Genomic DNA, 13,361 nt, shown 5'->3' with positions numbered 1-13,361 from the left:
CCCTGCACAGAAGCTGGGCAGTGCCTGTGCACCTGGACAGGGTGGGACAGGCATTTGGGAGCAGAAATAGACACTGAGCCACCCTGGCTGGGCAATTACCCTCTTCCTGCCTTCTCACCACGGTCAGCATTTCAGCTGCTCAGCCACCAAGGGAGGCACAAAGACAAATGTGATGTCCTTTGGAACATACCTGTACTTAAAAGAACCTCCCTCCTGGGATGGCAATTACTCTGTGTCTGTTTATTCATCCTTTGCTGACGTGTAATTTGCTCCTACAGAAACATCTCTCAGCTCCACCCAGTGCTGGGACCCGGCCACTTCTGCTCCACTGGATCTGTTTGAGATCCTCTACCAAGAGCAGTGAGCTGTACGCTCTGCCTGAAGGTGACTGGCAGAGCTGGACCTGCCCATAGCTGCCACGCTGCCTTTTCAGTAGCTCATCCCAAATCCCAGGGAGTTTCTAACTCTTCCTTGGCTTGTGCTGTACCTCTCTCTTCAAGAGCTGGTAACATTCTGAGGTGGCTCGAAGTGTAAGTGGGAGGAGGCAAGTGAAACACCAGGCCCTGTCACAGCTCCCTCCTCCTACAAAAGGTCTGGGACAGCGGTTTGAGCTGAAGCTGCAGCTGCAGTGGTGCCACTTGGGTATTAATTGGGGAGTGGGGGCGTGCAAGGAGCAGAAAATGCTGGGGGAGAGGGGTTAGGAGCCAGATAGGAGGAGGTTGGCACGAGTGCCAGGCTGCTGACCAGAGCACACGCTTCTGTCGTATGCTGCTGCTGTCCTCTGCAGATCAATCCTGTCTCTGCTGCCCTTCCCTCCAGCTGAAGGTGCTGGCAGTCTTCTCTTTTTGGATACCATCTTCATGGTGCTTTGTTGTTGCAGAACCTCAGCGCCTGGTCTAGAGTAACTCAGGTTTCCATCTCACCCAGTGATGTGCCCCAGATGTGTTCAGCTCCATCCTGCCAGCCCAGCCTGTTGTTCTGGACACTCATCTGTCCTTTGAGGGAGTAATTGCAAAAAATTGATCCTGGGGAAATGCCTGTAACCAGCAGATCCTTTTGACAGACCACACAGCCATCACATTCTGCATGTATTTGAGTCAGGATGTATATTTAGGTCATAAATACTCTGATATAAATTGCATTTATTATTATGACAGCTGTGTTCCATTACCTGTTATTTATTAGGTTCTGGTGTCCTCTCAGTTTACACCTCATGGAGCTGTCAAGTCAGCTGCTTACCAGTGAAAAAGCTCCCAGGTCGGTTCAGAGCCTTCCAAAAATAAAGTCTCTGAAGGGATTTTGGTATCAGCAGGGTGTTTGTTGCTGGAAAGGCAATGGGCAAGCTTTTTTGGGTTTGGTTTATTGGAAGGAGGAGGTTTATGCTTTTTGCTTTCTTTTGCCCAAATTCGGGAATTAGACTTAGCATTTCTGACCCAGAGACCATTGAAGCTGCTACTAAGAATAACCCACTGATTAGTGTGAATTTTGGATCGCACCCTCCATGTCCTGAACTGCAATTAATCAGGTTATTCAATATTTGAAGCGGTGGAACGCTGACTTGGATGTTTCTCATTTTCCCTTAGAAGCTTTTTTAGCTTCATGTCTTTTTACCTGGTAAAAAAAGGCAGAATATGGGATTCTGAGATGAATGAGTTTCCATGTCCTTCCAAGGGTGAAGCCAGATTGCAATGGGCATGCTGCTCTTCACGAGCCAGAGGCATTTCCTGCTCCTCACTCCCAATAAACAGCCACACATCCTTTGTGCCAGGTTGCTGCACCAGCTTTACAAGGTGCCAAGCACTTTGGTGTTCATTCAGGAAAGCACTTAATCATGGAATTGATGACTCCAGAGTGGTTAATAGAAGCGTGTGCCTAAGTGCCTTGTTGGACTGGGGCCAGTGCAGATGTACCCTTGCAGAGTAGAGATTTGTGAAGCAGCCACGTTTGCTGGTGCTGAAGGGTTTCAGGGGAGCAGACTGTGCTACAGGGATGGGTGGGCAGGATACAGGGTCCTTCTGCAGCAACCAGAGCATTGACCCAAGCAGACTCTCTCATGTGACTAAACAGGGGACCAGGGGCTGCAGAACGTTGGGTCTTTGGGGCTGTGAGTGTGATAGTGTTGCATGTGCTTCTTTTCATGCCTTAATTTTTTTGTATTATCTCCATTTATTTTGTTCTAAGTGTAAAAACAGTATAAAAAAGACAGGGATGTCCTGGAGAGAGTGCAGAGGAGGCTATGAAGATGATGAAGGGCCTGGAGCATCTCCCCTCTGAGGAAAGGCTGAGGGAGCTGGGGCTGTTCAGCCTGCAGAGAAGAAGACTAAGGGGGGACCTGCTTAATGTTGATAAATATCTGAAGGATGGGATGCAGGGGGAAATGGGCAGCCCCTTTTCAGTGCTCTGTGGGGACAGGACAAGGGGCAATGGCTGCAAGTTAGAGCATAGGAAGAACTTTTCCCCATTGAGGGTGCCAGAGCCCTGGGGCAGGCTGCCCAGGGGGTTGTGGAGTCTCCATCTCTGGAGAGATTCCAGCCCCGTCTGGACGCCGCCCTGTGCAATATGAGCTGGGGAGCTGCTTTGGCAGGGGGGTTGGACCTGATGGGCTCTCCAGGTCCCTTCCAACCCCTGGGATCTGTAAATTTGTAATTCCTATCAAGCAGCACAATTGACATACGCACAATCGTACAACTCACAAAATACAGATGCAAATGAGTATGTGTATTATTTATAAAGCAGCTTTGACATCTTAAAATATTAAAAAAGTAGAGACAGATCATTTCATAGTGCAGCATTCTGTGCATTTTTGAGCTATCATATATCATCAGCCATGAAAAATTCATCATTTTGGGTCTTAACCACTTGAATTTTATGTACACATTCCAAGCAAAGGGGTGTGTGGCCTCCCACCTCCCCCTCCCTCTCCCTTTTGTACAATTAAAAGTTGATGGCTGGGCTGGTTAGACAATGCCAAAACCCAGCAGGTCTTCCAAGAACTACCTGATAATTAATGAGAATTGTAACGCTGTGATTAAAGAGGGATCTCCAGGTATTCAAGTGTCCCACCCAATTCCTTCTGGGTTTTCTGAGACTAAGAGAGTCGGTGAAAGTCAGAAAGATCACACTACTCAGTAGGGCAATCAATGTAGTTCCTCTCATCCAAATCTCATGTGGACAGACAAAAGCCAGGTTAAAACACATAGTGTAAAACCTGTCAGTTCCTGCCAGGACAGGTGGGAACATGGTGTGTGGGGGTTGCATTTCAGGTGTTTTTGGTGGTGGCAGTGGACAGATTGTGTTGAGCTGGCCTGGAGGAGTTGAGCTCTGAGAGTCAAGGAGATTTTGCAGAGGTTATTCTATTAAGAGCCTTATTCCTGCCTGACAGAAGTCTAGTGTTAATGCTCTGAGGCTCTTTACAGGGGAAGGAAAGGCAAAAGGTGAACTTGCCTTTCAAGTGATGACATACCTGGCCTGGTAGGGCTTTGTGTGTTAAACCCCTTTTTTTTAGTGAAGCTGTTGCTCAGTGATGTGTCTAAGTACAAGTAGGGTAGAGAATGGCAGGACAAGGGGGATGGAGTGAAGCTGAAGGAAGGAAGGTTGAAATTGGATCTTAGGGGGAAATTCTTTCCAGAGAGAGTGGTGAGGGGCTGGAACAGGCTGCCCAGAGAGTTGGTGGGTGCCCTGTCCCTGGGGGTGTTCAAGGCCAGGTTGGATGGGGCCCTGGGCAACCTTGTGTAGCTCCAGGGCTGGAGGTTGGTGTTCCTGCCTGTGGCAGGGGGGTTGGAGCTCTGTGATCCTTGGGGTCCCTTCCAACCCAGACCAGTCTGGGATTCTGTGATTCTAAGTTCAGTGCTGGTGAAAGGACCTAACAATGAGACAGGAGTTTTCTGTCTAACTACAGGTCTGGGGCCAGGAGCATGATAGTAGTGATAACATTTTCCTCACTGTCTCATGGCTGCCTTAAAACACTGCTGGAAAGGTGAGAGAACCTCAGTTTCTGTAGCTGATTTGTCTGCAGTCTCTGCTAGAAGAGCCAACGAGGAGCCCTTGGCTTGCTTTCTCCTTGCTTGAAATTCCATCCAACCTTCACTTCATATTCTTAGTGACATTGGGGCAGAAGTTGTTAATTTATTCTGTCCTGGTTTTGCCCATCCCCAGATGCCAAGCTCGTGGCAGACTTTGAGGGGCTGATGCTTTCAAATGTAGCACGAAATCACCGGTCTGAAGTTTTTCTGGGAATGAAAAAGCTGTTTGATTAAGGAAACACTGAGTTCTGAAAGCCTGGGCAACTTTGTAAGTCAGGGCTGCACAATGTCAGTTAAGTGGAACTGCTCTCTGGAGGATCTGACTTGCAGAAAATTACTGTTCATGTTCTTGGCCTGATGTTTATTAAACTGGGTTTTTTTCCCCCTTTTTCTCCCCTTTGCAGTTTTCATCTGTAGCTTCATGGTCGCAGCGCCAATCTTTGGGTACCTTGGTGACCGTTTCAACAGGAAGATCATTCTCAGCTGTGGCATCTTCTTTTGGTCAGCTGTCACTTTCTCAAGCTCCTTCATCACTGAGCAGGTAAGGCCTTTGCAGAGGGGGTGTGTATTCCTCTGGTGTGTATTTGACACAGAGTGTGTGGCACTATCTGACCTTTTGTGGGTGAAGTGTGGGGTGTGTAGCTGTGTTTTCTTAACTGTGGAAACTGTTATTCATTGATCATCTGCATTCATAAAAACAGAGTAAGAGAAGCATACTGAGTTTCTGTTGACAGGAGGGCTTTGTTTTGAGGGATGACCTAAAGAAACCTTAAAAAGCTATAAAAATTACTGGAAAAAATACCCATGGATATGCACATATATACCATGGTGTGTGTGTATGTATACATATATATACCATGGCTCTATGATCCTAGGTGTCCCTTCCAACCCATACCATTCTATGATAGGGGTTCTCCTGTCTTTCTGATATGCAAGACAAGCTGTTGGAGTTGGTTGAGAAGTCTGGTTGGGGTGTGTGGGATGACAAAGCTCATCCAGGGCTGGTTTTACACATGCAACTTGTTCCCTGTCCAGCAAGGGCAGCGATGGAGGGTGACAGCACAGAGGTTAAACCAGGTCTCGGTTCCTTTAGCACTAGTTGATGGATATATCTGGGGAACTGCTGATGGAGTTGTCAGGCTCACTTAATTTTGTCAAGCTATGCACAGCATCCCTCACCTGCTCTCAGGACAGCCACAGCACCCCAGTTTGAGGACTCGTCATCACACTCATTATCTTGCCTGTCAGAGGGACTCGTAGGAACCAATGATCTGACAGCTTCTGGGGAGAAATACCCTCTTCTTTAAATCATATGATAGAGGAGTTTTAATTGCTGCAGGTGGCAACATTCCTAGAGAGACAAATCACAGCTCCAGGCATTATCAGGCTGCTTTCCCCACGGGAGGCAGGGGCATTCCTCATACTCTCTGTCCAGCTGCGTTCCAGAAATCGCAGCATCGTGATCATGCCTAAAGAATGACGACCAGGAACCCAACCTCTCCACCCTGCTTCCTCCTGCCCACACACGTGCTCTGCAGCTTCTAATAAAAAAGAATTTCCCCTGGGGTGGGCAGTGGCAGTTGCAGGTCTGTCTGACTGTCATGTCGGGTTGAATCTTACTGTATTTATAAAGAAACAAATCATATGACCAAATGTAGAAACCTTTAACTGGGTGGCTTGTTCTGCTTTATAATTGGCCAGGAAGCACCCCTTCAGAGAAAGAACATCCCCCATCTAAATGAAGAGGGGGTTTTGGCTTTCTTCTTGTTTTTTAAATTTGTCTTCATAACATTCTGCAAAAGCAGCTGTGATAGGAGTCCAAAGAGGGGAGCATTGCATGAAGGAACCAGGTACCTGCTTATGAACACACATCTGTGCTCAGGTTCTCAGCACTCTGCAATGGACCTAGTCCTGTAGTTGCAAGTAGTGGCACAGTGGAACTGGAGGGCTGTAATCTATGTTTGCAGGGTTGGTTTTTAGTTTAAAGACATTGAGCTTACTTGCTGAAATAGCTTAGGGATGAGTATCTACAGTCATCAGTAGACAGGAGTTCAGAGTGAAAATGGCATATTTTTACCCAAAGAAAGGGAGGGTGATGTTTATAAAGATAGATTATGCTTGGAATCCAAACCCCAATAATTTGGAAGTCACAAGATCAGAACAGCCAGACCTGTGTTACTTCCTCCAGGACTTGCACCAGTACTGTGGACCCGAACTACAACCTGGGAAAAACCCCACCACAGCACTGAGAAAACTCCCATCCTACTTGTACTGTGATCCTCTCCTCTACTGGAAAACTCACCTATTAAGCTAGAGGTCTCATGCCCAGCTATTGTTATCGACTCCAGGAGCCGATACAGATTTTGCAGCTGCTTTATGGATGTGCTCAACCCATTGTGGCTGCAGCAATTGAGCAAGGTCATAAGAATAATCCTGACTTCACATAGTGTGCTGACACTTTGGTATCCTTTTTGGAGGTCTGCTCTCTAATTGGGAAGACATGCCACATATAACAAGGTGAATTCCTGGAGTACTAATGAGAAAAAGGGTCAGAGAGGAGCTCAGGCATTTTTCCTGATCTTTGTCTTCTAGGATTCATTTGAGGAGCAAAACACTGGCTCTTCTCTCAACATTTTTGCTTTCTTTTAAGATTTTACTTGTGTTTTTCATGGAGGAAGGCTAAGAGCTGACATAGGAAAAGCTCTGCTGACAGAAATAAAAGCGGTAGTGAGGCTACTCTGAGTAGATAAGTACTCACACCCAAGTCAACATGAAAACACAGGGCTGGAAGGAGCAAATTGGAGCAGGATGAACTGTGCAGAAAGCTGGTGACAGTACAAACACTCAACGAGGTGAGAAAGAGTCACAGAATCATTCAGGTTGGAAAAGACCCCCAGGATCATCTAATCCAACCATCCCCCTACCACCTATATTACTTCCTAAACCACGTCACTGAATACCTCATCCAACCTTTCCCTGAACACCCCAAGGGATGGTGACTCCACCACCTCCCTGGACAGCCTGTTCCAATGCCCAACCACTCTTTCTGAGAAGAGATTTCTCCTTATCTCTAACCTGAACCTCTCCTGATGCAACCTGCAGCTGTTCCCTATGTCCTATCACTGGTTACATGCGAGAAGAGGCTGACCCCAACTCCCCACAACCTCCTTTCAGGTAGCTGTAGAGAGCAACTCTACTCCCCTGAGCCTCCTCTTCTCCAGGCTGAACATCCCCAGTTCCCTCAGCTGCTTCTTATCAGACTTGGGTTCCAGCCCCTTCATACAATCATAGAATCACAGACTGGACCATCCACAGGGTTCAGATTGGGAGTGTGAAGGGAAGGAGACAGCTAAATGAAGGCAGAAAGCAGCTACAGAGCTGGTGGGCTTGGGGGGACCCAGTTTGTAAAGTTTTTTGGCAGTGTGTTGTTAATGCTGGGTGCTGGCTAAAATTTGGACACTTACAGCAAACAAACACAATGCTGTAATTTGATTGAATATCTAGATTGCCTCTAATTTACTGTGCAAACAAGCATACAGAGAAAGTTGTGCTAGTTGTTGCTTGTCATGTTATTCAATAAAGAAACACCAGCGTGGCAAGAAAAGGCCATGGAGTAAGAAACTCCCTCAGAGAGATGGATTTTGATCTGGAAAATAAAAGAACTGGAGCCCAGTGGAACAGTTCATCTCAGATGCTATCTCAACACTGTTTGGGTTAAAAAGATAGCAACTGAGAACTGGCAGATAAAGCAGGGAATTGGAAAGATGTGTCATGCAGACAGGCAGCTGCTGGGGAGCGCTGCTTTAAGGCTTGTAACCATTTCTTAGAATACCCTTAGTTATTTATTACCAAGTATCTTTGGGTTTTTAATGTGGAATAATGACCATCAAATGAAGAATGAATCATCTGCTAGTAGCCACTAAATAGCTAAATAATAGGCCCTCATGGGAAGAAGAAAATAAAATCTGACCAAAACTTAAAGATCGTTCCAGAGTATATTGGGAGGGAGAAAGGGGGTGGGTGCCCCATCCCTGGGGGTGTTCCAGGCCAGGTTGGCTGGGGCCCTGGGCAACCTTGTGTAGCTCCAGGCCTGGAGGTTGGTGTCCCTGCCTGTGGCAGGGGGGCTGGAACATTCTGATCCTTGGGGTCCCTTCCAGCCCAGACCAGTCTGGGATTCTATGATTCTAAGAGGGAGAGTAGTTACAGAAAACAAGTGTGTGAATTCCATGTGGAGCAAAACAGCCACAGGACAAATATGTAGGTAAATGTTTGGTTACTGTTCACAAGGTCTTAAATTACTTTTAAACCAAATCAAAATAAGCAACCCAAATAAGCACATAACAGAGGCTCATGAGAAGCAATGAGACTAGAATAATACTGAAAAAGTCACTTTTTATTCTGTCAAATAATGGGATTTCACCATCCACACTGGTGCAGGTCTCTATAGGAACACGTGAAATGAATCCTCCTGCACTTTGTCTCTGGCACAGGCACCTTTCTGCTCTGGAGCAGTTTAGCACTTTCTAAAATAAAAGTGGCATTAAAAAAAATCATTAACAAATTTGTTAACTTTGTTAACTTTGTTAACTAATCTAAAATTAGTTAAAGTTGGTACATACTGAGACACATCTCTAGATTAACTCCATTTATAGAAACCAATGAAATATGTATCTATCTCACCTCCCTTTCTGCATGCCCTTCAATGAGTTCTCTGCCTGCAAGAGTACAGATTTTGGACCTTTCACCTGCCTAACCCTTTCTTGTGTTGTATTGCCTTTTGGCAAGTTTTTGGAGAAAACACTTTTTCTGTTTGTTGGTTCATGCTCTGTAATAAATCAGAGAAAAGATAAAAGCTGTGCAATATAGAGTCATGTCAGAGAGGGATGCCCTGAGCATGCAGGTAGTGGGGACTTTCTTTACAAGGTGAATTTCCATCCACACAGAAAGCTAAATATCTGCCTGCCTTCCTCTGTACCAAGAGAAGCTCATTTAAGTCACCAGGCATTCTCCCCTCTGAGGAAAGGCTGAGTGAGCTGGGGCTGTTCAGCCTGCAGAGAAGAAGACTAAGGGGGGACCTGCTTAATGCTGATAAATATCTGAAGGATGGGATGCAGGGGGAAATGGGCAGCCCCTTTTCAGTGCTCTGTGGAGACAGGACAAGGGGCAATGGCTGCAAGTTAGAGCACAGGAAGAACTTTTCCCCAGTGAGGGTGCCAGAGCCCTGGGACAGGCTGCCCAGGGGGTTGTGGAGTCTCCATCTCTGGAGAGATTCCAGCCCCGTCTGGATGCCGCCCTGTGCAATATGAGCTGGGGAGCTGCTTTGGCAGGGGGTTTGGACCCCATGAGCTCTCCAGGTCCCTTCCAACCCCTGGGATTCTGTTGAATCTGTGCTGTTGGAAAGGGTGTAATCCCAGTTACACTGTTTCTCTCTTCACAAACAGTTGGCATGAAGCGACTTGGTTATCAGGAGTGATCAAGCCATGTGCTGAGAGTTTGTTGCTGGCTGCTTGGATACCCACATCTGTTAGGCAGAATAACAGTTCTCACAGCTGTTTACCAGAAATTTGTCATAGAGGTAGCCTTGCTTTTGTTAGTAACCTTCCTACCCCTTGTAGCACAAACTTCTGAGAGATCAGGACACTTCTCCCTCGTGGGCAGACACCAGTTTCTTGAAGCAAAAAGTAGCTGGGAGGTGGAAAGTTGCCAACTCTTCTCCCTGTCTCATGAAATACTGCTTATTTCCCATGTAAACATCTTGAAGAAAGCATATTTCTGTGTAGAATGGATGCTGTTTTACAGCTGAGCACAATATTCTGCTAAGCAGTTTGGCTCCGCTGGTCAGGATCACCAAGCGTACCCAGTAATCAGCCAGCCCAGGCTGTGGTGGTGGGGGTTTGCTCAGAGGCAGCAGAGCTGGGGAGGGTACAAAGTTGGGCAATGGAAAAGCAAAGAATTAACAAGGTCAACCAGGAATGTGCTTTTGTATCCTCCAGTTCTTGGTAAATATTTCTGTTTAAAAGGTGACAATGTGATAGATCCTTTCTGCTTCCACTGCCAGTTAATCAGGATGAGTATTTCTACTGGTGTGTTGGGTTCTTTCCTTCCGTATCCTTTTCTGATTTATCTCTGAAAGAGGCAGCAAATACTCCAGTGTGGAACTCCAGTTTGCCTGCAGTGCTTACTACAGTCCTGTCTTTCAGACTTGACAGATGTTGTTTTTATTTCCAAAGCTTGTCTTTCAAGGAGTGCAAAACCAGAAAAGCAACGAATTATGTGCTGTATGAAACAAATGGTTGGCTGGGTTAATTTTAAAAACCATAAACATAAACCAACCCCACCCCCCTACACATGATGATTCACTGCAAGGAAAAAAAATACCCTTTAGTCTTATGTGTGCTGGCAGCAGTTGTATTTTAAAACATACAACTTCTGTTCCTCAGCCTCTGCTGTGTCAGACATAGAATCCCAGACTGGTCTGGGTTGGAAGGGACCCCAAGGATCACAGAGTTCCAACCCCCTGCCACAGGCAGGGACACCAACCTGCAGGCCTGGAGCTACACAAGGTTGCCCAGGGCCCCATCCAACCTGGTCTTGAACACCCCCAGGGATGGGGCACCCACCCCCTCTCTGGGCAGCCCGTTCCAGCCCCTCACCACTCTCTCTGGAAACAACTTCCCCCTAAGATCCAATTTCAACCTTCCTTCCTTCAGCTTCACTCCATCCCCCTTGTCCTGCCAGTCTCTGCCCTTTGAACAAGCTGATTCCCCTCCTGTTCCTCTGCTCCCTTCAGGGACTGGAAGGCTGCAATGAGGAAGGGATATGGGCTCTCAACTATCATCTGTCAGCGAGCAGTAGGATGATGAGATGCAGCCTCAAGTTGTGCAAGGGAAGGTTGAGGTTGAGTATTAGGAAAGGGTTGTTGGTCACTGGCACAGGCTGCCCAGGGAAAAGATTGAGTCCCCATCCCTGGAGGTACTTAGAAAATGTGTACATGTGGTGCTTAGGGACAAGGATTAGTGGTGGGCTTGGCAGTGATGGTTTAATGGTTGGACTTGATGAACTTAAAGGTCTTTTCCAAGCAAAACAGTTCTATGATTCTCTCTGCTTTATACTGCAAAGTGAAATTCTTGAGCAGCCTGCAATGCAAAAGCTTTACTTGCACCACAGTGTGTTGGTGATGGCATTGCTCATTAGGGGAAGAGATGAACTCACCTCTAGTCTGGTTATATGTACCTGCACCTGTATGGCTGCTGGAGATGGGGACCAGATCTCCTAAGCTGCAGGTCTTGGGAAGTAGGACTTGTTGGGTTCCTGGAGCAATTCTGCACTCCCACTGTGTTTTCATGGCTCCTTGACTCTCAAGCCTCTAGCTACAAGTAGACTGAGAAATAAAAAATCACAGAACTCCAGACTGGTCTGGATGGGAAGGGACCTTAAAGCCCACCCAGTGCCACCCTCTACTAGCCCAGGTTCCCTGGACAAAGAAGTGTGAGAGCTCCTATGGGAATTGAAGTGCACCATTGCTCTGGCTCCTCTCCAGCAAAAGGCACCTGCTGCTGCTTCCCAGTGCTGTTCTTGGGGGGGTTCTTGTTTGGTTGATGGGTATTTTTATAGACTATATGAGGTGTACTGTAGGAAAAGAATACTTGATTGCTTATTCCTGCAATAAAAACATTGGCTGAGCTGGTCTGAAGGTATTTGGGGCATCTGTGAGGTCTGCTAGCATCTTCAGCACAGCTCATACCAAATACTATAGGAGAAACAGTTTTCATGTCAGTGACATCTTCTCTTGCCCAGATAAGTGTTTCTCTAGTCTTGGGTCCTCATTGTTCCCTCAGATTTTGCTGATCTAGGACAGAAGAGATGGGAGAAGATTCATATAGATGAAATACTAGCAGTTTGCTGATCTAAAGTGCAAGATCACTGTTGTGTGTTTGTCTCCTAGCTGCTTTGTATTCCTGTCCTACCCATCCCTCTTCCAAGGGCAACTATAAATGAAAAACAGGTTAGGGTGTTCTCAGAGCATTGGTCCCAAAAAGCCAATCTATGAGAGGAGTAAGTTTTTCCTAGGTGTTATGAGAAATGGAAGTGGTGTATTTTCCACTCACAGTGTTGGGGTTTTTTTTTTTCCCTCTGATATCTGCATCTCTGTATCTGGAAAGCGTCTGGAAAGAGTTATTGCAAACACAGCTGGTGATGGCTGCCAGGAGAGAGACAGAGTATAGCTCAAAGCTGACTTGGAAAGCTTATTTGTGTGAGGAGAAAAATGAAGTTCAAGCAACTCTCATAAGGAGTATCTCTACCTTACCTTGTCAGTGGTGTGTCTGAGCAGGATTGGTTCTGCTTTCCCCTCTGGGATTACACCCCACAGTAGTAGGTAGTTCAGCACCACCATGTCACATCCAAACTTCTCAAATCACTACAGTCAGACTCATCAGTGTGCCTCCTGCCCTCTGCTGCCTGTTCTGGGGTCATTAACAGGTCTGGAGTCATGCAGTGCCTGAATCAAACGCTCTGGATGCTGAAAGAAGATACCTCTGTTGCTGAGTGTTGTAACTCACCTGAGCTGCAGTGGTTTGCCCTGAAAAGTCAGAACGGCTCCTCAGAGCTCAGGCACCTCTGGAGCAGGTGGGCAGAGGCTTGTGCTGGGAGAGTATCAAGAAACAGGCTGGAGACATGGTGCTGGTCTCCACGAGGACTTCCTGTCATTGCCTACCCTCTTTTCTAGAGAATTGTTGGTTATCTAGGCTGCTGGGAGATGTCAGTGTCATTTCCATAGTGTCTGTGATTGTGGTTCTGATCCAGCTTCTCCTTTGGAAGCCTGTGGGAACCTTTGGTGTGTCTTTGTGGGAGCAGCATCAGACCCCACGTCTTTTGGAACCAATATGCTTGTACTTTATGCTGTTTCATCAGACCATGACAATGCCCAGAGACAGCAGCTGGTGACTGTGGTCCCAGCATGAAAGATCTTCACAGCCCAAAGACCTTCACACCTTTGTCCCATTTTTATCCAGAAACCTGAATTTATAGTCTGTAGGTTGAAAAGTAGGGAAGCTCAGCTGCTATGTGAGTTAATGGATGGTTTGGAAGCAATGTGTGCCTGTAACCACCACCTTGCCTGTCCTGCTTTTATAGTCCCTGGGCAGGAAATCTCACCTGGGTCAGTTACTTGCTGAGGAGGCAGAGGGAAGAAGGCCTCATTATTTCACTGACAGGCTGTGAGTGTCTATTAAAACGTACATTCAGCTTGCCATGCCACACTGCAGCAGAGGCTGAAGCCCAGCACATGCTGATGGAACTTGAAAAGGATGGATTTGGGCCTTTCTTTGCTTCAGCTCT

General features: G+C 46.7%; 1 protein-coding gene across 1 annotated transcript in view; it reads left to right on the top strand.

The window, feature by feature from the left end:
- LOC311199131 (sphingosine-1-phosphate transporter SPNS2-like) overlaps nt 1-13,361 on the top strand; it is a gene marked incomplete at both ends in the record, with an annotated part of 116,208 nt that overhangs the window by 54,867 nt on the left and 47,980 nt on the right. Inside the window, one exon of the mRNA XM_084273176.1 lies at nt 4,427-4,563. Within this exon, the coding sequence (XP_084129302.1) occupies nt 4,427-4,563 (137 nt within the window). The remainder of the gene's footprint in view (nt 1-4,426; nt 4,564-13,361) is intronic.

This window comes from Gallinula chloropus (genome assembly GCF_964237585.1).
Source record: "Gallinula chloropus genome assembly, chromosome: 19".
NCBI lineage: Eukaryota > Metazoa > Chordata > Aves > Gruiformes > Rallidae > Gallinula > Gallinula chloropus.
This window is presented reverse-complemented; position numbering and strand designations above follow the sequence as displayed.